Source organism: Biomphalaria glabrata, chromosome 3, assembly GCF_947242115.1.
Source record: "Biomphalaria glabrata chromosome 3, xgBioGlab47.1, whole genome shotgun sequence".
NCBI classification, from domain to species: Eukaryota; Metazoa; Mollusca; class Gastropoda; family Planorbidae; genus Biomphalaria; species Biomphalaria glabrata.
Genome location: NC_074713.1, coordinates 43,281,187 through 43,308,562, shown reverse-complemented (window position 1 = coordinate 43,308,562; position 27,376 = coordinate 43,281,187). Strand labels below are relative to the sequence as shown.

The 27,376-nt window shown below is 38.2% G+C and overlaps 1 protein-coding gene and 1 non-coding gene across 3 annotated transcripts in view; one reads left to right on the top strand and one right to left on the bottom strand.

The window, feature by feature from the left end:
* LOC106063751 (kelch-like protein diablo) overlaps positions 1-27,376 on the top strand; it is a 90,736-nt gene that overhangs the window by 18,695 nt on the left and 44,665 nt on the right. The window contains exons 2-4 of one of the 2 annotated variants that reach the window (XM_056022200.1): positions 2,571-2,635; positions 17,504-18,036; positions 18,769-18,955. In XM_056022200.1, the coding sequence (XP_055878175.1) occupies positions 17,607-18,036; positions 18,769-18,955 (617 nt within the window). In that variant the 5' untranslated portion in view covers positions 2,571-2,635; positions 17,504-17,606. The remainder of the gene's footprint in view (positions 1-2,570; positions 2,636-17,503; positions 18,037-18,768; positions 18,956-27,376) is intronic. The other variant, XM_056022199.1, reaches the window with a different exon arrangement.
* LOC129925490 (U6 spliceosomal RNA) lies at positions 4,726-4,833 on the bottom strand. Its single transcript, XR_008777256.1, has one exon. It is a non-coding gene; the product is annotated as a U6 spliceosomal RNA (small nuclear RNA).

Sequence of the window (27,376 nt, the reverse complement as noted above, 5' to 3'; positions counted from 1 at the left end):
GACTTGGACAGACTCTCCTCCTGGCATGGCTACCCCTTATTTTTCCAGATTTTTTTTTCTAATGCTGTGATAACAACTGATCTTAAAGTTAGAGTGACATCAGTCTGCTCGCACTTTATGGATCTTTCTGCGATAGATCCATCTTGGCGGCGGCGTATGTGACAAGTCAAAAACTCGCTGTCAGAGTCACTCTAAATTATCACAGCATTAATTATTATTTTTCATCATTTATTTATTTTATTTTAATTATTTCCCCATCCTACCCCTGAATTCTTCACCCGCGCCACCTTTTCCTCTCCAGGCTAGACTTAGTTGACCACCTTGGAGATAGCTAAGGCGCGTCCTTTCATTTATCTGCCCTTGATCGGGGAAAGGTAGACACACAATCTCTTTTGTCTTGCCCGCCGGATGTCTGAAGGACGGTCGCGGTTGACCCCACCTTGGTTTGAATGCAAGCTAATCCTTCTCCCCCCCCCCTTCTCTCACGTCTCTCTTTGATCTAAGAGATTACACGGGTCAACATACCGCGTGATACACCAAGGTGCGTCGCTTGTCGGACTTCACCCACGTGTAAGCTAAATTCTTAGCCTAGGACATTTCCGGTGTCCGCCCACACTTTCCAGGCATATATATATAGTAAACCAACTCAAATCACCCTCTCTTTCGCATTCGAGCTGAGCTATCGAGTCTGGACTATATCACTTATTCTTTCTCCTAGAGGAATACCTGGTGGTAAGCCGAACTTAATCACAAGTTCCATCTTAATTACTCTGTGTATATTTCCATTGGATTTATCATGTATATTTTGCTTAGTTCATTTATATTTAATTAGTGCATTGTGTATTTCTCACTGGCGTAAGTAGAAAACATAAACATGTTCTATGTATTTATTTGTATACTGCATTACCCTGTTAATGCTACGTTGCTCAATTGATAGTTGATGCAACCATGTATATATTTGTACATCTTATTTTATTTCCTTTATCTCGGTTGGCCGCCTTGATAATCTTACTAGCGCACTGATACTGCGTCTAGAAGAGAGATACGAGTTATCTCCCCTGTAACGAATTATCTCCCCTTTACTCATTTTACTCTAATGAGAGTTGCGACGCTTGAAGGGACATTCAAGCACGCTCCATTGTTCTCGACCCACGGTCATATGTAAACAAACCATCTGGATCGCTGACCACCGCCCAACTCACCCCCCCCCTTTTCTTTCTCTATCCACCTGTGTTGTTTATTTGAGATTATTATTTCCCCTTCTATGTACATTTTTATATTATTACGTTCCCTTTCATGTACATTTTTATATTGCTACTATCTGCCATCTATTTTCCAAATCCCATTTGTCATCATCTCCCCTTTATGCTCTAAAGCAATTTTACCAATCTGACGAATGCACCTCAGACGAGGGCATCGATAAGATGTATGAGAGACAGTCCTAACTTGTCTTTATTTATCCGCAGCCTCCCTCAGGTGTCTGCCTATTTGTTTGATATCAAGAATCACCTACTATCTATGTGCTTAGTGCTATTCAGCACTGCACTTGCCTACTGAGATCTACTCAACTCTACTACTTGGCGCTATCGGCATTGCCCGCCTATTCGACAGCCCACCTGTCAAGCTATTAGGTGCGACGTCCCTATAGACCAGATCTGTGTGAGACGTCATAGCTACGCCAACCCTCTGCAACTCACTGGACATATCCTGTCAACCACGCTGCCCAAAGCAGATCAGCTCTGCCCGCAGTAACATTGTGCCCACGGTATCCGGCCACCCGCCATACTGTGCCCACTACAGATACTAGAACTTGGGACTGAGACTCCACAAGAACTATATCGCCGGCGTCCCTCTATCCGCTAGAGCGCCACCTCCAGCTGCAGAACCTCAAGCCAGGACACAGCCAGCTGCGACATCAACAGGACAACCAGCTAAGTCAGAGGACAAAGTGACATACTCTCTTATTATGTGCAAGAGTGATGATTAAACATAGAATGTACTAGAGATAGATGCAAACCCTCCCCCTTTTTATTATTATATGTATATTTATGTAAATAAATTTCCTTTATTTTAACTTTTGTATCTATCTTTCATTGCTTTGTCTCGTTGCGTGTCTGCTCCCGATTCACATGCTGATAAGTGGGGGTGTGATAGCATTAAAAATAATCATCCCCTAGACATAAAACGTGCCAAACACACGTCACATTTCCCCACCTGTCACAGTTACTATTCATAGCGGATAGTTGTAAAAGTGGTGTATTTTTATGAAAAAAAAACTGCTAGCATAAGTGATTTAAAAAATTAGATTTTTCGCTTTCAGAAAAGAAAAAAAAGTAGCCGTTGCATCAGAACTTTGAATGGTCTAAAATATTATTATGTCGGATTTTCACTATCTTTTCTCGTTTACGAGATCTAAATGGGACGGACGGAGGGACAGACATTCCACACAAAACTAATAGCGTCTTTTCCCCTTTCGGAGGCCGCTAAAAAAATGCGTAACTTCATCAATCTGTTGTTTGTTGTTGTTGTTGTTTTTCGATTGTCTAATTTAAAGACATCTTTCCATTTAGGAGTAACCAGGTACAGGATATCTTCTGCCCAAGACTCTCTGTCATTGTTGAAGGACTGCCTTGAGGTAGCGTACTGAAAATATCAATACTGACCAAAATATATACTGACCAAACTATGAATAATGAAAATACTTTCCGATGAAAAGATATTACCTAAAGTACAGTCAGAGATAAGACACTTCTTGATCATTATTTTATAGGTCACAGACGTTCCTAGCACAACGAACACAAAAAGATGATTACACCTTACAGTAAGATCGTGACTTCTGGGTCTTTTCCAGTTATTGGACATTTGAGATGGCCATATCTTGTCTCGTGACGCAATGACAAGGTACTGGGTCCGAAGGTCATAAACATGTCAGAGTTTCTTGACCTTGTCTGTCTTGGAAGACTTTTGTCTTTTATCGAGGTCTCGTCGTAGTCTGAGATGTCAGTGTTGACTAGATCACGAGTGCAGAAAGGGAATAGGTTATGGGATATTTTTTTTAGCAGACGAGAGAGAGAGAGAGAGAAAGAGAAATTAAAAAGATCAAATAAGGAGGACGAGGTGTGAAAAATTAGAGTATAGAAAGAATGAGAGAGAGAGAAAGAACAGAGGGGAGATAAAGAGAGATAGAGAGGAGAAAAAAGGGAAAGATAAAAAAAAGATAAGAAGAGGAGAGCAAATGGAGAGAGAGATAGAGAGAAGTGAGGGAAAAAGAAAAGTAGAAAGAGAAAAAAAATATAGAAGAGAAAGAGAGAGAGAGAGAGAGAAAGTAGAAAAATTAAAAAGAGGAGGACGAGGAGAAAGAGAAAGAAAATCGAGAGAAGGAAATGATAGAAAAGAGTAAAAAAAACAACAGATACACTAAGGAGAGCGGAGAGAGTGCAAAGAAGTTAGAACAAGCGAGACAAAGATAGAAATGAAAGGGGAGAGAGAGAAAGAGAGAGAGAGAGAGAGAGAAAGAGAGAGAGAGAAAGAGAGAGAGAGAGAGAGAGAGAGAGAGAGAGAGAGAAAGAAAGAGAGAGAAAGAGAAAGAGAGAGAGAGATCATATTTGTGGTATAATACAAAATAAACAAAAAACAAAACAACAACAAAAAAAGGAACATTACCAAGAGGATCTGAAACAAAACAAAAAAAGAAATACAAAAAAAAAACAAAAAAAAAATAAATAACGTGCTATTGAGTGAAATCGCATCCATTATTTCATCTACTAAACTGTTGTATAGCTCTGACGTACTGGACCAACAACTATAAACTGTTGTATAGCTCTGACCTACTGGACCAATAAATTTGTGTGCGATTGGAAATATTTCTATTGATCGATTCTATTGAACACAATTGTCCAATCACTTGTGAGGGTCAGTTTGGGGGGGTAGGAGGGGGTCTGGGAGGTTTCCGTGTTGATTTTTTAAAAGCTTTTTCTTTACAAAAAAGTTGCTCGATAGAAGGCCGACGCGTTAACCACTGGGCTATTCAAGTACTTATAAAAATTATAAGTTTTTGTATTCTAAAAAGTCTTTACTTAAAATTATTTAGCGAATGACTTAACTCTCTACACAAGGCTTATGGTCCAATCTCGTGGACCAGTGAGGAGGGGGTATCTGGGAGAAGGTTTTCCGTGCCGCCTTTAGGCGCTCAGTAATCACAACTCTGTTCGAGTCGGGTGTCGAACCTCGAGCCTTCACACGTAGCCTAGCCAAGCCAAGCTAATCGTACTTAGCCTCTTCACCACGCTTCCCATGTAATAGATGCCCTATGTATTGAATAGGGGTGACGACTGTTTAAAAGGGGAGAAAACTGAATGGCGATCATGAATAGATTTGAATGAGTTGAGAATAAATCTAAATCTTTTAACATCTTGTGATTGAATGTATTTTGTATATGACTACAATACTATAGAAAGCCCGTATAATATTTGTAAATAAATATGAAGTTTATTTTGTTGTGAAGAAGAATTTCATGATTTTTTTCAAATTTCAAAGTGAAGTAAATACGTCTACACAATGTTGTTGAATGAAATATCTGGGGGGAGAGAGGGGTTATAACGCAATATACATACATGAACATTAACCCTGAATAAATTAAAAAATCGAATGGTTTAATCAAGATATAGATCTAAATAAAATGCAGAAACCTTGAGATATTACTTCACGGTGTGGATAAAAACAAAAAAAAATATGGAACGCTTCACGAATTTACGTGTCATCCTTGCGCAGGGGCCATGCTAATCTTCTCTGTATCGTTCCAATTTTGGTATAAGTACTGCATTAACGGTAAACCAGATTTCTTTCACTGGCTCTTTATATAGCTCAATTGTATTTTGGTGCAAATTATTGGTGTACGTTTACTGAAATAATTTTGAAATTATTTTTTTCTGATTTATAAAAAAAAAAAAGCGTAAAAATAAAGAATTTAAACGTATTAGGTATAATTTTGAAATCAATTTTTAAATAATATATTTTTTTTAAAGTCTTTTTATATATTTTGTATAAAACGAAAGTGCTTTTATTTAAAATCGTTTTTTTAATAAAGTCAATTATAATGTGTTACCTCCCCTTTTTCGGGTTTAAAAAAAAAAATAAAAGAAAAGAAAAGAAAAAAAAAAAAGAAAAGAAAAAAAAGCCAGTTTACAAAAACAAGAAAACTATTTTTTTTTAAAGTCAAATTATATCATAATTCCGATGGAAAACACCAATACAAAGTAAATATGTCATGATTGCTTAAAAAATACCCAATGATTAGAGATCTATAATAGCATTGACATTACGTCAGCTAAGACTGACCAAGATTAAAGGACCAGAGGCCAAGAAATGTTGTTTGTCACACAAGCTTAGTGTTATTTTTTGTTATTTATTTATTATTATTTCGGTTGTTTGTTTTTCACGTAAAAGACAGAATTTTTTCTCCCCAATAACGGTCGAAAAACACAAACACCTAATTCCCGTTCCTTAACACGGACTAACGCTCGGTACCTCTTTTAATATTTCGCAATGAAGAAGCCGCTTTAGTTTCGCGTGACAGTAAATCATTGCTTTAATGCGCGTGCGTGAATGTTTGACTTTTGATTTATTACCAACACTATCTCAACGCCAGTCCGTGCGATGTGGACAACGCTTAGTTTGTGCCTGTGTGTGTGTGTGTGGCTTTCCTCGTCCCTAGAGTGAATCTGTTTTATTTATAAATGTGTGTGCGTCTGTTATCTCGGTGATAATTTGATTTGTCCGATCCTTGTACAAACATAACAAGTCTGATCTAATGAAGGTAATTAACAGCACACCTCATTAATCAGGACCATAATACTCGCAGACGTTGGGGGTTTGAGACGTTAACAAAAGGGAACTTACTCGGAACAGCAGTTTGCCATTTGGATAAAGTCGTCCAGGCATGGGGCAGGGGGGATAACTGCATGATTTAATGGTCTACGTCTGCTCATTAAATAAAACTGGTATTTGTTAAAAGGAAGGGGGGGGGGGGGGTTTAAGGGAGAAAAACAAAGGGAGACAAGCATGTCATGTATTTTGGAAGACAAAGGGAGAGAACCATGAGTCATTATTACTTGTTACGGAAGAGATCAAATATTGACATTAGAAAATGTTTTCATACAAGTAGCAGGTAGCTGGGTAGTTTAGGCAACATAGCAGTGGCGTGCCGGATACAAGTAGCTGGGTAGTTTAGGCAACATAGCAGTGGCGTGCCGGATACAAGTAGCTGGGTAGTTTAGGCAACATAGCAGTGGCGTGCCAGATACAAGTAGCTGGGTAGTTTAGGCAACATAGCAGTGGCGTGCCAGATACAAGTAGCTGGGTAGTTTAGGCAACATAGCAGTGGCGTGCCGGATACAAGTAGCTGGGTAGTTTAGGCAACATAGCAGTGGCGTGCCAGATACAAGTAGCTGGGTAGTTTAGGCAACATAGCAGTGGCGTGCCAGATACAAGTAGCTGGGTAGTTTAGGCAACATAACAGTGGCGTGCCAGATACAAGTAGCTGGGTAGTTTAGGCAACATAGCAGTGGCGTGCCAGATACAAGTAGCTGGGTAGTTTAGGCAACATAACAGTGGCGTGCCAGATACAAGTAGCTGGGTAGTTTAGGCAACATAGCAGTGGCGTGCCAGATACAAGTAGCTGGGTAGTTTAGGCAACATAGCAGTGGCGTGCCAGATACAAGTAGCTGGGTAGTTTAGGCAACATAACAGTGGCGTGCCAGATACAAGTAGCTGGGTAGTTTAGGCAACATAGCAGTGGCGTGCCAGATACAAGTAGCTGGGTAGTTTAGGCAACATAGCAGTGGCGTGCCAGATACAAGTAGCTGGGTAGTTTAGGCAACATAGCAGTGGCGTGCCAGATACAAGTAGCTGGGTAGTTTAGGTAACATAGCAGTGGCGTGCCAGATACAAGTAGCTGGGTAGTTTAGGCAACATAACAGTGGCGTGCCAGATACAAGTAGCTGGGTAGTTTAGGCAACATAGCAGTGGCGTGCCAGATACAAGTAGCTGGGTAGTTTAGGTAACATCACAAGCAGAGGCGTGCCAGATACAAGTAGCTGGGTAGTTTAGGTAACATAGCAGTGGCGTGCCAGATCCAAGTAGCTGGGTAGTTTAGGTAACATAGCAGTGGCGTGCCAGATACAAGTAGCTGGGTAGTTTAGGTAACATAGCAGTGGCGTGCCAGATACAAGTAGCTGGGTAGTTTAGGTAACATAGCAGTGGCGTGCCGGATACAAGTAGCTGGGTAGTTTAGGTAACATAGCAGTGGCGTGCCGGATACAAGTAGCTGGGTAGTTTAGGTAACATAGCAGTGGCGTGCCAGATACAAGTAGCTGGGTAGTTTAGGCAACATAGCAGTGGCGTGCCGGATACAAGTAGCTGGGTAGTTTAGGCAACATAGCAGTGGCGTGCCGGATACAAGTAGCTGGGTAGTTTAGGTAACATCACAAGCAGAGGCGTGCCAGATACAAGTAGCTGGGTAGTTTAGGTAACATAACAGTGGCGTGCCAGATACAAGTAGCTGGGTAGTTTAGGTAACATAGCAGTGGCGTGCCAGATACAAGTAGCTGGGTAGTTTAGGCAACATAGCAGTGGCGTGCCAGATACAAGTAGCTGGGTAGTTTAGGCAACATAACAGTGGCGTGCCAGATACAAGTAGCTGGGTAGTTTAGGCAACATAGCAGTGGCGTGCCAGATACAAGTAGCTGGGTAGTTTAGGTAACATAGCAGTGGCGTGCCAGATACAAGTAGCTGGGTAGTTTAGGTAACATAGCAGTGGCGTGCCAGATACAAGTAGCTGGGTAGTTTAGGCAACATAGCAGTGGCGTGCCAGATACAAGTAGCTGGGTAGTTTAGGCAACATAGCAGTGGCGTGCCAGATACAAGTAGCTGGGTAGTTTAGGTAACATAGCAGTGGCGTGCCAGATACAAGTAGCTGGGTAGTTTAGGCAACATAGCAGTGGCGTGCCGGATACAAGTAGCTGGGTAGTTTAGGCAACATAGCAGTGGCGTGCCAGATACAAGTAGCTGGGTAGTTTAGGCAACATAGCAGTGGCGTGCCAGATACAAGTAGCTGGGTAGTTTAGGCAACATAGCAGTGGCGTGCCGGATACAAGTAGCTGGGTAGTTTAGGTAACATCGCAAGCAGAGGCGTACCGAATACAAGCAGCTGGCGGACAATTGCGTGGTGAAAATAGGCACATTAAATGACATTCATACAAATTACAGACGTACGTGTTTTATTATATGTACCTCAAATATCCCCCCTCCCGCTGACACGGCATGTCTGTAAGAAGTTACAGTGTAACTATAATTAGTTTTACGATCTACTCATCTTTTGTACATTCTAATATTACACACATTGTGTTTGAATTTAATGTATGACCTCCTTCAGTTGGGACGAGGCTATGGATCATCTCATGGAATTGAGATGAAATCCTGGGCATAAGTTTTGAATACATAGTTTTCCCTCTCAAAGGTGGTAGCCAAGCTTACTGGTTTAGGCCAGGAGTAGGACTGATTGTTACAAGGCTATTTGAAACACATGCCGTTGGAACTGGCAAGCATTATATAGGCAATGACAACCTTACAGAATGCAATATATAGTTTTCTAAGTCATGAGTTTCTCCCTTTGTTCTTTTATTTTTATTTGTACAAATTCCTCTACTCAGCTTGCAAATACATTGGCAAAAATATTTTTAAAAACCTGAGTGGACACGGACCTCCAAAACGGCTCTAACGATTTTCCTGAAATTTGACAGTTGAGTATATCTTTGGGAAAAGAATTGCTAGCTAATTGGCCACAATGGTTAAACTCTAGTTTGAATGTAATCATTTTTTAAAGTATAGTTAAACAAAATACATTTAAATTTAAATACTCAACCTCTGAATACTTTATTTTTTTATATTTTACTTTTTACAAAAATGAGTTTCATTCAAATTGAAGGCTAGTCTCCCCTGCTTTAGTGTGGCTTGAACAAGTTCTCTGTGGATAGGGTTAAGAACGTCAATCTCCAACTTACTTACATATAATTCTAATGACATCTTGTGATGCTGCGATTGTTTTCACATTAATCTTACTTTGTTTAATGTTAAACAATTTTTTAAAATCTATTTTATAAACAGATCCATAAGTTCATTATCTGGTTGTTCGTTGTACTGACTATGGTGACTATCTTATGACTATAGCTAACAGACATAGGACATATCATTAACACCCGTGTTGACCTTCCATTCCATTGACACTACTTTTCCTAGAGTACTAGAATCAAGGGGAACTACCCGATTGAAATGACAAAAAAAGCGTATTTCCTTCCCACTAACATTATCGCGGGTAGTTAAGCTAATTTTATTTCTGTACATTGACAGACAGGATTATAGTTCTTATTTTGTTACTTCACACCGAACATGCAGACATATAGGAGAGCAATCTGATCAGAATCACACAAAATTAAAACATTTTAAATTGAAACGAACCTAATACATTTCTCCAAAATATCCTCTCGTAGTTGGCTGTGGTTTTACAAGAGATTGAATAATTATTAAAAACAAAAAAAAACAAAAAACAAAATGCGATTTTTATTCGTTACATCAGCCTTTCTAATAAGGCCAATTACTCGTGATTTTATTTTTTTAAATTTGACCTCTTTAAGAGACATGTTTTTTTTTAGATCTCCGTGTGTGTGAGTGAGTGTGTGTGTGTGTGAGTGAGCGCGTGTGTGTAAGTGAGTGTGTGTGAGTGAGTGTGTGTGAGTGTGTGTGAATGAGTGTGTGTGAGTGAGTGAGTGTGAGAGTGAGTGTGTGTGAGTGTGTGTGTGTGTGTGAGTGAGCGTGTGTTTTTGTGAGTGAGTGTGTGTGAGTGAGTGTGTGTGTGTGTGAGTGTGTGTGAATGAGTGTGTGTGAGTGAGTAAGTGAGTGTGTGTGAGTGAGTGTGTGTGAGTGAGTGAGTGCGTGTGTGAGTGTGTGAGTGTCTGTAAGGATTATGTTGATTTCTGTTTGGTGTTGCAACTCGGGAGAAACTTGCTCGCATTATGGCTGCCCAGTTTCAAACAAGTCATCACGTTGTAGGAGTAATAAGGAAATACAACTTGAAAGATTTAGAGAACAATCATAAACACATGACCATGATACCGTTGTCAAAGAAACAGACTACGTTGGGCAGGTCGCCTCCAAAGATATGCTAGAGCAAGCCTACACCTTCCATGGGCTGTAGTGCCACTGGGATGGATGTATTGTTTAAATTTTTTTTGCATAAAACAATATTTGATAAGAGTTAATTATTACGTAACAACACTAGAATTTAGAAGTTAGAAATAAAGCAGAATGATCTCCCCTGTTTAAAATACTGTCAGCTGATGTGTTTTCATGTTTATTCTAATAAAATATGTAAAATGCCCTGGACTCTAAATTTCTTAACTCTAATACTAGCCCCTAAATTCTCAAACCCTAATCCTGGTCCCGAAATTCCCTAATCTTAACCAAGTTTCCTAACCCTAACCCTAATCCTGTTATTTTTAAGCAGAGACTGTTGACTAGCCTAGAAAAAGTTAGCAAATACTGAAAAGGTCAAAGAAAGGAGATTTTCTAGTGCCAATCGCCCAAAGAAATAAAATGGCATATTTCCAATAAAAATAAATGCATATCGCAATTCGCAACACGGAATTAAATAAAACAAAATACATTACAAAAACAGTCTCCGGGTCAAGCATGGTGATGGTAGTGCATTCAATCAGAGAATGACACAATCAGAAACTCAATTTTTTTTTGTTTAGTTGGCAACATTTTGATGTTCCGTTTAGCGTCCTTGACCTTGTTTACTTGACCTTGAACATCTCCTAGTGTTGAAATTGTTCTAATATTCAGTTTTTAACAAATTTATTAATTTCTTTTATTCTCCTCATTTGATGTCTACATTTTACGCTCTGATCGCTCAGGACTAGTTACTGTTGTGGCTGTTGTGTCAAATACAAACAATGAAATAAACAGGAGGTAACCTTCAAACACCGGCGAAATGCCAAAACAATCAAGATAGGTAGTCGACACTAGTGTTAAAATAGGAAACACTTTTAATCCTCAAGAAGGGATCCGTCTAATGTCCTCTGTTACTAGCCGTCTGGATCTAACTTCTTATTTTCACTGCTCTAATCAAAAGCGTCTTGTTGATAGTGTCGAATAGAGCGTTCTTACTTTTTAACAAACTTTACGTCATCGTCGCTAAGTAAAACTTTCCCCCTATTCCTGAAACAAATCACTAAATCCTAATCATGTCATAACAACTCCTCCTACATTACAAAATGTTTTTTTTTTCCCAAGTGAAAAAAAAATGTGTTTTAAAAACCAACAATAATTTGTCTAAAATACTAGGCCCTGGTCCAAAATTGAGTTATTTCATGTTGGAACCATTTCAACAACTTTTTTCTTAAGCAATTAGAAAAAAAATAATTAAGGAATGCAGCAATTTATCATCAGCATATGACTCACTCCTGTTAAAATGTAATTACAATTTTAAATTCCCTGCTCAACTTTTTAATAGCTTCTTTAACACCCCTTTTCCCATTGAAATTATGTTTTTTAAAAAAAAGAATTCCGTCTTGAAATATGATTACCTCGGTATTCCGTACTCTCTTTAAAAACAAATCTTCAAATGTAATGACCTGTTTTTCTCAAGTCGTCCATGGCTTTAGAAAGAAATCTTTAAATGTGATCCCATTGGTGTTCCGTACTGCCTTGCCAATGCTGTACAATCGGTTCCAAAGGCTAGCTATCAATTTTCTATTAGTCATCAACGCCTGCAGGGGGCGCTCTCAAGATAACGAGGGTGGACAGGGCTGCTTAGCACAAGTCATCGATGGGGCAATCGAAAGCACAGTGCTGGCGGCTCATTGCCCCTAATTGGGTGAATCTCTGGCACCCCAAGATGGCAGGACTTATTGTGATGTTGCCGCCACTGAGACGGTTTTAAGTCGCCACCCGCGATGTGATAGAGCCAATAGAAATAATGACAGCATGGGAGATATTGGAACTGAAAGTGAACTGTTGCGACATGACAATGAACCCAACATTGTAGTTCTCACAGCTTATGAGTTTAGCCATATTGTGGCTTTCACTTAGTATCAGTAGTCTAAGGGTTGAATCATTCTGCTACAACTGAAGGGTTAAATCCATAGTTCAAACAAGCAACATAAAATATGTATTTAAAAAAAAAAGGCATCCCTCCTTTATGAAGGCGATAGTCTTCTGTAAGAGCGATTACTCTGCTTGTTATAGCAGATGAATGAAAGATTTATAAAGAAGGATTTTTTGTACTCATCTTATGATTTCTACATAATTAAATTTATTTCATTAATTAATTGTTTTTCATTCAACTCTTTACTTCATACATGTGGGAATTTCCAACTATAAAAATTGACCAAATTTAATTGGAAAATACAACGGCAAACAAAGAAATGTAATGCTGTCAAACCCAGTGAATTTCATTCACTCTGTGACCAATTAGCTAGTAGTTCTGTTTCTTCAAGGATATACATAAATTGTTAAATTTATAGGAAAATCGTTAAAGCCGTTTTCAAAACCAGTGTCCACCAACTACACAAGTTTTGCAAGCTAATAAGAGCTAAATTATAAACGTTTGAAACTGGTATTGAAATAACACTTGCAACATCCTGACTTGTAGTGTAGTGGTATTGAAGTTAACACTTGCAACGAATCAGTTCATCCTGACTTGCAGTGTAGTGGTATTGAAGTTAACACTTGCAACGAATCAGTTCATCCTGACTTGCAGTGTAGTGGTATTGAAGTTAACACTTGCAACGAATCAGTTCATCCTGACTTGCAGTGTAGTGGTATTGAAGTTAACACTTGCAACGAATCAGTTCATCCTGACTTGTAGTGTAGTGGTATTGAAGTTAACACTTGCAACGAATCAGTTCATCCTGACTTGTAGTGTAGTGGTATTGAAGTTAACACTTGCAACGAATCAGTTCATCCTGACTTGTAGTGTAGTGGTATTGAAGTTAACACTTGCAACGAATCAGTTCATCCTGACTTGTAGTGTAGTGGTATTGATATGAAATGTGCCAGGTTGACAGACTCAGACATACCATCAGATTTTTAGGTCCTAGTTCAAACCTCCTGCATGACGGAAAGGGGGGGGCTCGAACCTGAGACAATAGTCACGACAGTTAGGATTGCATATTCCACTGGGAATAGGAACAGCAAAAAATGAAAGGTGTTCTTTGATCCAAAACACTTTACGGTATCTTTAATTATGTAAGACCGAAAGAAAATCCGCTGCCGAGGACAAACGCAGACGGCGAAAAGAAAATCTAAATCGATCACCTGCTGACAATGGTTATGCTTGCCCTAGAGGTGGCAAAATATGTAGGTCACCGCTGGGGCTGCGCTGCCACGGAAAATACTGCATTCCTCACTAATCTTCGGACTCACATTATGCTCTCACCACCCCACCACCCCAACTACGCCAATCTATTGTTTATCAGTAGATATATAGTTTTAATAAATGTGATGCACACTAGGCGGTAAAATAATAATACATGCAAGTGAGACCTAGACAGGAACAAAATAAAATAGAAAACCTGCTGAATGCTTGGGAAAAGAAATTCCTAGAAAAAAAAAAAAGGAGCTATTGAGAACCTGTGACTCAAATAAAATAGAACTGACTACATTCGTCATGTCACTGTGAAAGAATGTCAGAGAATAGGGAGGTAACAAATAGTATACAGGGGGAAATAATAATAATTTATTTATAAAGCGCTGTTAACAAACAAAATGTAGGCTCAAGGCACTGTAATAACACTACAAACACAAAAAAACGACAGCTAAAATGACAAACTAATCTAAAAAAAAAAAATTATGGAAGTGACCCACTGCAGCCCACGAATAAAGAGGCGTGATGAACTCTGGCAAAGAGATGAATAGCTCAGGAGATCTTTAGATGGGAAAAAAATGTTTTCAAGCAGGCAAGAATCCTCTATGGGCAATAACGCCTCTAGGATGGATGGCTTTTAAAGGGGTTAAATCGATACTAAACATATTCAGTGTTTTGGTATTACAGATGCATAGGATATTGAAGTTTACTTTTAGTCTCTGTTGTTAGTAACTCAAGAGTTAATGTCTACAGTGCAAGCAGTTACCCACTAGCTACGTTCAGTATTTTAACTCTTTCTCTCCTAACTGACGATACTAATGTTGATTCCAACAGAATGTGGTAAATAATTACGGAGAGAAAGAGTTAATCACGAAACATCTCACTCAATACGGACACAAAGATCTGTAGACTCCACCACATCGGATCATAAGGAGTCGAAGGGAATTCTAAAAATAGAAACTCCATAATTGTTGTCACACGACTCTCCCTTTCCTTGAGCATTATTGTCTGAATCTACTATCTAGGTCATACTGAGTCTAAAATTGTCTACAAGCTTATTGTATAGTCTAAGCACTCTATGATTCTTTTGACCAGGACACAACATCTTTTCAAAGCTATATTCTACAGCTATACATACAATGTTAAGTAAAGTTTATTTCATTGCACTTAAAGCAATGATTTTTATTCATAAACCCCAAACCAGAACCTTTACCTTTTTTTCGAATTTATAATTAAGATTACATTTATATTATAATAACAGAAATACCATACATATGTTTTTCCTCTATTAAAATAGACAAAAATACGCAAACAAGAAAGCTGTACAAAAAATATGCTCTTGATTCAACAGATAGTTTTCCCATGGCATATTTTTTGTCTTTGATCGATGACATGATTGGAAAAAAAAATGCTGTGTCCAGATTTCATCGATCTGGTCATGTTTTTCTCAGCTAGTTGTCCGTTGTGTAAAGGAAGTGAGCAGAACTAAGATAAGAGTGTTTGATGACTGAATGGATTGTATTGTGAGCACTCCCACAGATGGGCCAAATGTGATGATTATGTTGGTTGGAGTCTCCCCCCCCCCTCTCTCTATTTATTGCTTTCTCTGTCCACTCCTTTTCAATGGGATGAAAATGGGTCAGGGGCGGAGCTAGATAGACGGTTTCGTGTCGTTATTTTAATTTTGGGTCTCTTTCTCACGATTAGTTTTTTTTTTACACCTCACCAAAGTGACGCCCCCTCTTCTCTCCTCCACCTACCCCTACCCCGCCCCCACAAAACGGCACCCCTTTCTTACATCTTGTTTCTGCAATCTCCCACGTAAAGAATGTCAGATGCTCATATGCTCATATATATATATATATTAGTCTTTTCTTTGTCAAGTTTGATGCCTGTGAGTAGTCTTACTTACAGTGACTTTGATTTTAATCATGAGTAATCATGATAATCACTGTGCTTACAGCACTGGTTAGTGCAGTAGTTAAAGGTTTCTTTTTTTATTACCGGATTAAAGTAGTCTGAGAAGGCTCTGGAATAAGAGTACCATATAAGGCGATAAATATTCACTTATTATTAAAAAAAAAAAGAAAAAGGTCTGCAAGATTATCATCTTTTTATTCAATTGTCAAGACTTTATTTTGGCTGCATTTTCTCTAAATGTGTGCGAATATAATAATTCTGTTTGGCATTCTTTTTTTTTTTTTTCAAATTGACCTGGTCCTAAAATGTTAGTCCTAAACTAGCGTTTTGAATAAATGAAACCTATGAGATTATTGTCCGCATGAATTGGAACACGAGCTGAGCTACTGTACGGTGTAACATCAAACAGGGGATATCTCAGAAGCCATAATATCAATAATAAAAAAAATGCTTCTAATTAAATCTAATATAATGCACTAGACATAAATGAATGCATAGGTAAGAGTTGAAAATATACCATACACTTGTTTTGTTTGTGTTCAAATAGATAAACTTAGGGAACACCACACAGAGCCTAGTTTGTCTTGACAAACAGGTGGCTGATTGGTAAAACACTTAGCTTCCAAACCTAGAGGTCTCGGGTTCCAATCTGTGGGGGAGAACTGGGATTTGAAATTTCTGATTTTTTTTTTTACACCTTGATTCCACGCAATAGATACTTGCCATTAGTTGGTAAAGTTAAGGTTGGGCTTGCCACATAGCACCCTCATTAAAAATAAGCTATAGTGGTATATCCCGTTGTGAGACCTGAAAGGAATACTTTATTTATGTCATAACGCAATAAACTTACACTCGCTTATACATTAAATACATAATCCCAATAAACGAGGCAATCTGACGAAATGAATAATCGTTTTACTAACAACAACAATAAAGTAATTTAAATGTTTTCAAAGCTTAAATGAATGTTTTGTTATGAAGAACATTATATAGTCACTGAATTAGTTTCTATATTTCAACAAAATTTTTAAAAAGTTAAGTTGCTATTTAGATTCAAATATTTATAATTTGTTTTTCAATGCATAATAGAATAACATTATGCAGTATGCATAAATCGCATTTATTGGGTTTTTCAATACATAAAAGACAACGATTAGCAGTATGCATAATGTGCCTTGAGTGGGTTTTTTATGATAAAATAAACAATGTCCATTAAATAATAGAAGCTACAAATAGAACAGCGCTTACAAATTTATTTTTTTTAAGTGCTAAAAAGTGCTCTACATTAAAAAGTGCTCTACATTAAAAAGTGCTCTACATTAAAAAGTGCTCTACTTTAAAAAGTGCTCTACATTAAAAAGTGCTCTACATTAAAAAGTGCTCTACATTAAAAAGTGCTCTACATTAAAAAGTGCTGTACATTAAAAAGTGCTCTACATTAAAAAGTGCTCTACATTAAAAAGTGCTCTACATTAAAAAGTGCTCTACATTAAAAAGTGCTCTACATTAAAAAGTGCTCTACATTAAAAAGTGCTCCACACTTGGTCATGTCACTTTCTAACAACATCACTTCTCAACACTTACTTTCATTTACACACCGGATACACCAAGAAAACTTGTCGAGGTTTTCTGCCATGTATGAAAATCTCTAATAGAAAATTAAATTGACTTCAGAGTCGTATTTTATGGCAGATTATAATGGTAAGCAGAACGAAAGAAGAACTTTTAATAATATTTAAAAAAAAATACATCTTCAACAAATAGCAATATTAACTATTGTGGGCTTTCTTCACGTAAGCACTAAGTTGGCCTCCTTCAGTCGTAACGACTATGATTCCTCTCAAATAACATTATTTTCATATGACTGTGGAGCCTTATTTTGGAGAGTCACTCCCGTCTATATGTATCGCAGTTTAAGGTGGGTTTCGCTTTGGTGGTAGAAGAGCCTTTTTTTTTTTGCATTGCACGCTTTTCTTCCAGAGCTGAGGCTCATGTTTTTTCACCGTCCATAGCTTTCTTGGTCACCGTCTCTCTCCACGTAGTGAGGTCTAGGGCTATTTCTTCCCAATGGTCAGCATTAAATAAACAATTAAATTCTGTATGAGGTTGAAAGAATGTATTGTAGCTAAAGTTGTTCAGTTTCTTCCTTTTTTTCCTCAGAGTTTTAAATCTTTCAACAACGGCCTTACATATATGTGAAGTAACGTCATTAAGTTAAGCGCTCAGAGCTGACTCCGTTGGTAATAATGGTTACAGTAAAAACATGAGTCTAGCCAATAACTCTGGAACTAAAAGCGCCTTGAGCAGCGAAGACTTCCAGAAAGTAGGTCATGATCATCGCCCACAGAAAGAAGAACCGGAAGCCCATTTCACGTTTCTGCTACTCTTCGATAAAGTTTCGGGGTCTCCCAACGTCCACTACCACATGGTGGACCCGACCAGTCCGCAGAAGATCTTCCCAAAAGAGAATACGTTTACTGCCAAACAGGTCAAAGATATCTGCGGCTATAAGCCAGTCGTCTTCCAGGGATGCCTCTACGTCATCGGTGGTAAAGACTGGAACACGGGCGTTCTCAGCGCTAGAGTCAACAAGTATGACCCCCGTCTGAATGAATGGAAGACTGTGAAGGATCTGAACAACGCAAGGTATGGATGCACCGCAGAAGTTCTAGGAGGATACCTGTATGTCATAGGTAAGTATGTATGTCATAGTTAAGTACGCATGTCATAGGTAAGTACGTAAGTCAGAGAATAAATGTTTGTCATAGATCATAGGTGAGTTGTATGTTACAGGTAAATATCTATGTTAACAGTAAATATCTGTGTTATATGTATGTTATAGGTAAGATTTATGCCACAACATAATATAAATAGATGTATGTGTTATTGGGTGTTTGTGTGCTTCTATGGTGACATTGGGAAGAGGTCACCGATTGGTTGTGAAAGATGCAACATAGGTGGCGTTGTCGTCACTTGGTCTTAGGTAGGGAGACGACTCCCAGAAAATGAGTTTGTTATTTGTTAAAAGATATTATTACCTAAGTCTACTACATTTATTTCATTTATCACAAGTTATTTTGTTTATAAAATACCGAGGGATGAATGTGTCTATGTATAGAATGTTTAGACTTAATGGACAAAATTTATTGAGTGGTTAAGCGCTTGGCTTTCGAGCCTAGGGTTATGGGTTCGAATCTTGGTGAAGACCACTTAACTCTAATGGGTTGGGGAAAGTAAAAGGCGGTTAGTCGTTGTGCTGGCCCCATGACATCCTGCTCGTTAACTGTTGGCCAAAGAAACAGATGAAACAGAAATTAATTAAAATTACACTAGTATTACAAATGCTGATTGGCTGTTCCATTAAGGCGATGTAGATCTAAAGTTTTACACTTAATTAACAAATCTTCTGGTCTTCTACTCCACAGGTGGTATGGTCACTGGCAAGAGAGTGTCCGACTCTGTGGAGAGGTACGACCAACCATCTGACCTGTGGACAGAGGTGGCTCCGCTGCCCTCCCCTCGCATCGACCACGCCAGCTGCGTCATCAACGGGGCAATCTACGTCAGTGGAGGGACCTTTGACCTCGATTACCCAGGATCCAACTCTTTCTGGTCAGTTTTATGTTGATCGCATTGTCCTAGTCTAATTAGTATTGCTTTATAATCTGCTTTACGTTTTTCATTCCTGTGGAGTGTCTCACGAATGGACGTGGTGGCTTCATGGCTTAGCGCTCGGTTTCTCAAACATTGTTCGATTCTCAAAGACAGCTAGCATTGTGTTATTCGGGGTCTCAATGCAGACTCTCAGACTTCACAACTACAATGAATTAATTTGTGTGGGAAAAGAAAAACAAGAAGAAAAAAATACTATTAAAAAAACAACAAAGTTTCTAGTAAGTCTCAATTAGTCTGGATCAGTCATGTAATTAAATTTTTAATAGATCTAGATCAACAATAATAAATCTGTGCGATTAAAAATATTTTTACCATTTGTTTTTGTTTAGCACTATTTCTTGTTATTAGCTTTCTCAATGCAATACGATCCTAACAGTTGTCTGGACCAGTTGGGGACGAAAAAAAAGGGGGGGGGGTGGAAGTTACCGTGATCGCTTTTTAAATGCATAAAAACAACTTGTTCACTCATTGGCTATTTCTAATCGCACAGATTGATTATGTCTTGGCCACTCATACATATACATTATAATTACATGACTGATCCACCTAATTGATACAATTACACTGAAATAGAATAAAAGTTTTTTTAAATTGTTTTTCTTTTTAAATCAATCCTACACGTTTGTTTTATCTTGAACATCGAAACTGGCACGAGTTTGGTTCGCTTACCGAAACTCTTAATTAATTAGCTGTTTACTACCTTCCTGTTGTCTTAGACCATCGACTAGAGGAGCTGAAGTTCAAAGTTTTGTATGTAAGACAGACAAACACTTGCTCAAACGAGGATGTACTTCTGCTCTGAGGACACTCAAATCTGCTCAAAGGGAAATAGATGTCCTCAAGACGTGCTATTAAAGGATATATGCTCACCTTTTTGTACTGAACATCACACACACACAGACACACACACATATATATATATGTGTGTGTGTGTGTGCGCGCGCGTGTGTGTATGAATAAATAAAACATTAATTCAAGTAAAGCGATTGAAAAGGAAGCTTGCCACGAGACCGTACAGATAAAAAAAAAAAAGGAATAGACAGGGTCAGAGGTTACACTCCCACTAGCCTACACTACTTCTCCTGCTAAGATCATAGACTTTATATGATGGAAACATCATAGAGCAGCCCGTTGTGTCTCGGCTAGCCACTTCACATCTCATTAGGTTCAGTAGGTTCATTAGGTTGCAGGTTGGGATGATTCACTCCTGATCCTCTCTCTCTCCCAGCCCTCTCTCCCTATCGCTACCCAAACCTAGAGCTATTATTAGAGTCCGCTGGGTTTATTTGGGTGAAAACAAAAACAAATTTCTATGTGTAAACTTGTTGCTGGACCTACGAGTAAAGAAAAGCCTGGGGGGGGGGGGGGCGAGGGATGGCGCAACGTGCACCGAGCCACCCCCAGCTCTTTATTTACAGTGTACTCACCATCATGTCGTCCATACTATATCTACAAGTGTTAGTCACGATTCGCGTGTGTAAGTGCGAGCGGGTGGGGGCGGGTTTACCGAGGAAAAAAGATTTCAATTTGTCTGGGGGACAAAGTTCAGTCGTGTAAGGGCGTACCTTTCAGCGGCGGAAAAAAGAAATAATCCGAAATACTATCAAAGGTGAGTGAATTACATGCTCGTGAGTGGGAGCGGTCAAGATTTCAGACGAAAATAAATTGGTGTGGAAAAAAAAATTGGGTCAACAGGAAAGTCTCGGCACGTGAGAACTTTGCAGAACTAAAGACCAGGTGAACTCCATCTTGTACATAGTGCTCGCTTGACAATCTTAAAGCAGTTCTGACTCTACACAATGTGTTATGTGCAGGGATGGACTTGCTATGCTGGTTTTCTGGCAAATACCCTGAACGCCGTAACCACATAGACCGATGGGGCTCCTCTCCTGTGTCGCTTTAAGTAACATTAATACCCGTAGACTACTTTATATTCTATAATTAATGTAACCCCACGAGTCGTTGTGATTGATTGTCTTTATTTTAATACAAAATGTGTACAGACTTACAGTGTAAAAACTAGCCTACCACTTTTGTTTTCCTATTGTTAGAGCCTACACATAGACCCTGCTTCAGATGAGCTTTAGTCTTACCATTATTTAAGCCTATATGTGGCCAGTAGAACAGTAACAAATGGGTGGGTGGTGGTGGTCATAATGTACGCAATAGTATTCAAATACCCTGTGCAGATTTCGATACCCTGTCCGCCCCTGGTTTATTGTATGAAGTATCAAGTAAAGTAACACTATTAATACTGTATCATGCACAGAGGTCTGAAATAAGCTAACAAGAAAAGAGTAAATTTTAACATTCTTTTTTGGATTGGCAGAGTAGTATTTAAACCTAAGACTTGCTTATTGGATTTGTGCAAACTTTTTCTCAGTCATAAATGGCATCAGTAAATAATATAAATCATGGATACAATTTGTTGAATTAAAAAAAAAAAATCAACAATTACTTAATATTACGTTAACACGTTTTAATTATTCAATGGACCTCATTCACCAATCGTAAACAAACAACATTTAGTCACGTGATAATATTGATAAAACAACAAACAAACTGTCATTGTGCCATTGTGTATTAAAAATTAGATCGTAATGTGTATAGAAGAGATAGATAATCACGTGGCTAAATGTTGTTTGTTTACGATTGGTGAATGAGGTCTATTAATATTTCTCTCTTGTTTGGAAACGGCCATAGATTATTGCCGGAAGCATGCTGTAAAAACTAGGTCACATATAATCACGTGACTGGACTATAAATAACGTTGGACTGATGGGAGCGTTCAAAGTGACTCTACAGCACCAGACGGATGTAGTATAGACGAAATGAGGAGCCTATAACCCTGACCAGTTTAACATCACTCTGAGTCAGTAGTCATTGGGGATACGCTTCCTCTCTTAATGGCTATCCAAGAGGGCATTTTTTTTTTGTGTAGCGGGAAAAATTCATGCATCTGAGGATAAGTTGATTTCCTAACGAATAGGTGATGGGTTGAACCTGAATTATCTGACACTTTAACACTAAAAAAAAAACAGTATTTTATTATGTATTTACGAAGCTTATATCAACTCAGTCTGTCTATCTGTCTGTCTGGTAAAAGTGTATTCACTACTGTACACGTTATTTCTTCCACACCCATTCTCGGATCAAGTTGAAAGTTTGCAATATTATTTATTGATATAGAGAAGACACAAATCATTTTTAACAAGGTTACAAAGACAGTTTGTGTGGAAACACAAACTGAAAATCGGTCCCCGAAGTGGACCACCCAGGCAGGCAAAAAGGCAGGTTTTCAATATTATCAGAATGAAATTATATCAAAGACAAATAACAGAGAAGAATAAAGAAAAAAGGTTAACAGATCTTGTGTGGTGCCCCAGCGGTCCAACAAACCAAAGGATAGGTTAAAGTGAATGTGAAGTTAGATGTCTCATAATGAATATCTAATTGATATAATTGTTTTGTAAAGGCCCAATCTCTTATTCTTCAAGAAAAAAACATCTCCGTAAAAAAAATGTCCCTTTGGTTATGGGTATTTTTTTTATTGTCCGGAACCCCGCGGTTCGCGCGATAATATAAAAAAAATTCCTTATTAATTATTGTTTTAAATTATGTCCAACTTATATGCATACTAAATATACTTTTTCTCTTTAAAAAAAAGTAAACTTTTTTTGTCTAAATATAATACTTAGTATAACAGAACTTACATAACTTAATAATACAAATGTAAAAAAAAAATTTTTTTTGACAAAAAATCTACAACCGTTTGCATAAATGTGTTAAAAATATAGTAGATAGTCGTCTCCCCTAATAAAGAGCCTCCCGTGTTTGTTACTATTAATAGTGAATAGTTGTAAAATTGTTTTATTTTATGAAAAAATTATTACATAAGTGATCTAAAAAATTACATTTTTCGCTTTCAGAAAAGAAAAAAGTAGCCGTTGCATCAGAACTTTAAATGGTCTAAAATAAAATGATGTCGAATTTTCTCTACCTTTTCTAGTTTACGAGATCTAAACGGGACGGACGGACGGACAGACATTTCACACAAAATTAATAGCGTCTTTTCCACTTTCGGGGGCGCTAAAAAAGTAAACAAATAGTCAGTTAATTACTGTTCATTGTATGGTTCATTTGTAACCACCATTTGAAAAAATTCCTTTAGTATTCACATATATTGATAACTTTGTTGGGTTTAGTCCCCTTAAATAATTGTTAACCCTATTTCTCCCGTACGCATTTCCCGCATTATTTATTGTACCTAACAAAACTTGAATCAATGAAATAAAATTCAATTAGTCAATTACTTATTGGTAATTAATTATTTTAATGATATCGAATAAGGTAAATTGTACATTACTGATAGATATAGTTTTAAGGGCGGAGTTCTTCCCCTTTAAACAAGCTTTGTTTTTTTTTTTAAAAAGGAATTTTTTTTTATTTTGCTTGTTTTTAACTTGTCTACTTTTTGGGGGTGGGGGCATTCACTAGGCTCTCCGGGGAATCGAACTGTGATATGCAAGAATGTCAAAAGTTTTTTTTTTTTATATTCTGCTTGTTGTAAGGCTAAATTTAGCTTCATCAACGTAACCAATGAACGGTACCAAATGACCCCAGATGTACAACCCACTAATCCCCTGCCACTCATCTTAGAATAATGACAGAGTAGCTTAACTGGACCTTCTTTAGACACACGACTACTTCCATCCAGTGCATAGAATATTCTACTAGACAATGACACATAGCCCACGTAATGAGTCACAGAGATTTGTTTATGAACTGTATAAATAGATTCTTTTTATTAACTTGTACATGGCAAGCAGCGGGTAAAAAAAGACAGACAATCGTCTCACCAAAATATATAGGTATGGGCAGTGCACTCGACCTCTTTTTTTGCGGAGTTATAAATAAGCTGAACTAATTTCGCACGTATTTGTGTTTTTGTTTTGAATCTCTTAGACTTGATTTATTTGAATAGTTTCTGATTTAATTTCTACAAAGCTTAACTCACTGTCTGTCTGTCTGTCCGTCTGGTACACTTTTTGTACACGTTATTTCTCCCCATAGCCATTCTCGAATCAAGTTGAAACTTTGCACAATTATTAGTATGAAATAATAATCAATCTTCTAATTACTTAATTAAAAAGTAGTACGTAATGAATTTTATTCGTAATGTAAAGAGGAAAAATAAATCGTATAGTATTGACATAGTATTGACATTTCATGCTTTTAGCTTTCTCAATGCCCTTTGATCCTATCACCTGTCTGGATCAGTGGGTAAAGAAGGAAGGGGGTGATCGCTTTTTTCTCTTGTAAAATAAATTTGTTCCTGTATTTTTTTTTTAACTCTTTTGTTTCCACGAGGTGCTGTACACAATCGAAACTAGAGCTTTTCATTCAACGTGTGGCATTCAAAGAGTTAAAAAATGTTTCATATTTAAAATCTTTTTTTTTTCAAACGAAGTCACATTTTGATGGAGGGAAAAAAAAAAGAACCCAAATGATAAACTTTTTCCTTAGAGAGCTCGCTCACCCTCACCAAAGATGGATAACCGCAGCTAGCAGATGTTAAAGCGTGATGCATGAGAAATTCGTCACCTTCTTATCGCTCCCGCCCCCCTCTCCATCCCACAAAATGGTCACTTTTTTTTCTCTCCCCATCCTTTTTTGCCGCTGCTTCCAATGACACCCCAGTGTCCTTTAATGTGAGAAGCCTCCCGATGGAACATCACGATAAGGAAGATAAAACACACACACACACAAACCTCGAGGTTCATGAAAAGTGTGTGGGAAGAGGGGGGGGAGGCGGGGGGGGGGGGAGTCCCTTTCTCCCTCATCAGTGTCGAAAATTTCCCTCCTCTTCCCTCCCTAAAAAAAAAGGGACCTTTTACGCTCGAGTGATTAGCAGATTGATCTTGGCTTTCAGAGTTTTCCAGAGGATGATTATTACGATCGGCTCTGTCCATTAGCTCAGCGTGGGAGGCGAACGAGCGATCAGGCGAAGACATGGGTGAGTTTGGCCACAAGATACGATCCCAGAGTAACCTTGCAATAAACGTAATGTATTTTATAGTCAGTATAACAATCAAGAAGATAGATATAAATAAAATAGGTGTGTGTGTATCGTGAGGTGTGTTGGTGGGGTGGTGTTGTTGACAATCATTGACTTATAGCACCGAACTGCTGGTAGAAAACTAAACCAGTGTAGGCAAAGTAAATATTAACTTATAAAGTGTGAAAAAAAAACTTGAATACATTTTTTTGTGAACAAGACTAAATAGCCTATATTATTATTACAATATAGACAAAGTCAACTTGAGATGTAATGAAATAAACTGATAGTTAAACAAATCTCTCTCTCTCTCTCTCTGTTTCTCTGTTTCTCTCTCTCTCTCTCTCTCTCTCGCTATAAATACTCCCAATCTTCATAATCACATTGGAAACACCCAAACGCACACTCCAAAACCAGGGGGATGGCCGTCAGATCTTTATTTCTATACACTAGAAATAGTTTAAGAAATAACATAATGCTCTTCTCTTTTGTCGTTGGTGTCAGAAAACAAAAACTCTCCATATCGCCTTGCCTTCTTTTCTATGTTACTAAATTGTATTGCTGAAAACCGGATATCAAAAGTAAAAAACTAGACAAAGTAAAAATTATTGTATTAAAATGTATCGCAAGGTGGTCGAGGTTATAGGACGATGTGGATAGTCCAGTGAGTCGATAAACGTTGAATTGGCCCTATAGGCAGACGCCTATGTAGATCTATAAGAAATAGACTACTACTCATTTATAAAAATAGACAGAGGCTTCTCGTTTAAATATTTTTTATGTTTCAAAATTGGCTATTGAGATATTGTGTTAACCTTTTTTTTTTTTTAGTTTTGGTTGAAGTAGAAATTCACTATTGTTACGACCAGACGACACTCTTTAACCAATGACCAAACAGAACTACGGTTTGTAGATTATGAATACCAATGTCAATAATCTTCTCGTTCACAATACCCCATTGTCTGTTCCTCCTTTTTTTCCCCCTTCAACACGCACTCGCACCATTCCACATTCACACCACGCTGCGCACCTAACAACTTTGTCTTTCAAATTTTGCTGTATTCGACTACATCCAGAAATCATTAAACCGCATTCACAGTAAAGGCATAATCTTGGCATTCAGCCAAAGTCAAGTAATGTGTTTTAAAACAATTGGAACTCATTAGACTTGTCAGTTCTTGATCAGATCAGTCAGTCAAAGAGACTCAAAAACATGCAGCAAATAAATGACACACAATTTCTTTTTAGAAATTATTATTTTAAACATACCCCACCACCCCAGCCTCGTGACTCACAGCAGTCATAAATCAAGTCATTTTAAGTGGTTCTCAAACCGCCATGGTCCCGGTGTCACCCAGCACTGAAAGTCGAACCACTAAAGTCATTGACTGACAATGACTCACTCCGTGAGTAGAGTGGCCCAGGTTTATTGCTCACCAATCATATAGTCCTACCACAAAACATGTCAATTATCCAGGACACGGGGAGAAATGGCGGAATAAAGATAATATCATAATCGGGCTCCTAAACAACAAAATATGACCAGGTTCTGGAGTTGTCACGGCCAGGGGGAAAAAAAGGGAGAGAAAAAATATTCGCTGTTGGAGCGGGGATGAAGCGGAGAAGGTTTCGGCTCATATTTGCATATTCATGACTTCGGAAGGAAGGGGTGGAGGGAGAGGAAGGGGTTGAGTCACAATGCCAGGCGCCCGCTCGGAAATCTTAATTGTTTATTAATTGCTAACCTTGGTGTTGCCAAAAGGGAGACGATGCCTTGTAACCAGTGGGAGAGAATGTCTTCAGTTATCTCTCTTTGATTCCCCCCAGAACATGTTCAGTATTTGTCCGTCCAGCGTCCCCCGTCATTCATCGCCTGCTTCATGACGTCATTTTGTTCTCTCACCTCCCCCCCCCACCTCCCCCATCAATATTAGTGTCGGATTTGAGCTTCTTGTGACGTTCTTGTATAAAAAAGTTCGATTCCGCCGCTGAGCTATGTGAATGCCCCCCCCCCCCCTAAAAACTTAAAAATGAGTGGAAACATTTCCTGGAGAATCTATGAATGGGTGGAATAATTCTGGTTGGTTATGTGGAAACATGTGACATCAAAGTCATTTAATACATGACATCACAATAGTTCCCGTCTACGTTCTCGTCAATCTGTTCCTCTAGTTAAGTTAGTTCCCCTTCCAGACCTCTATAGGGCAGATGATATTAAGGCCATCTGTTTCTCTGGCCCAACGGTTAACGAGCAGGGTGTCATGTGGCCAGCACAACGATCAACCACCTTTTACTTTCCC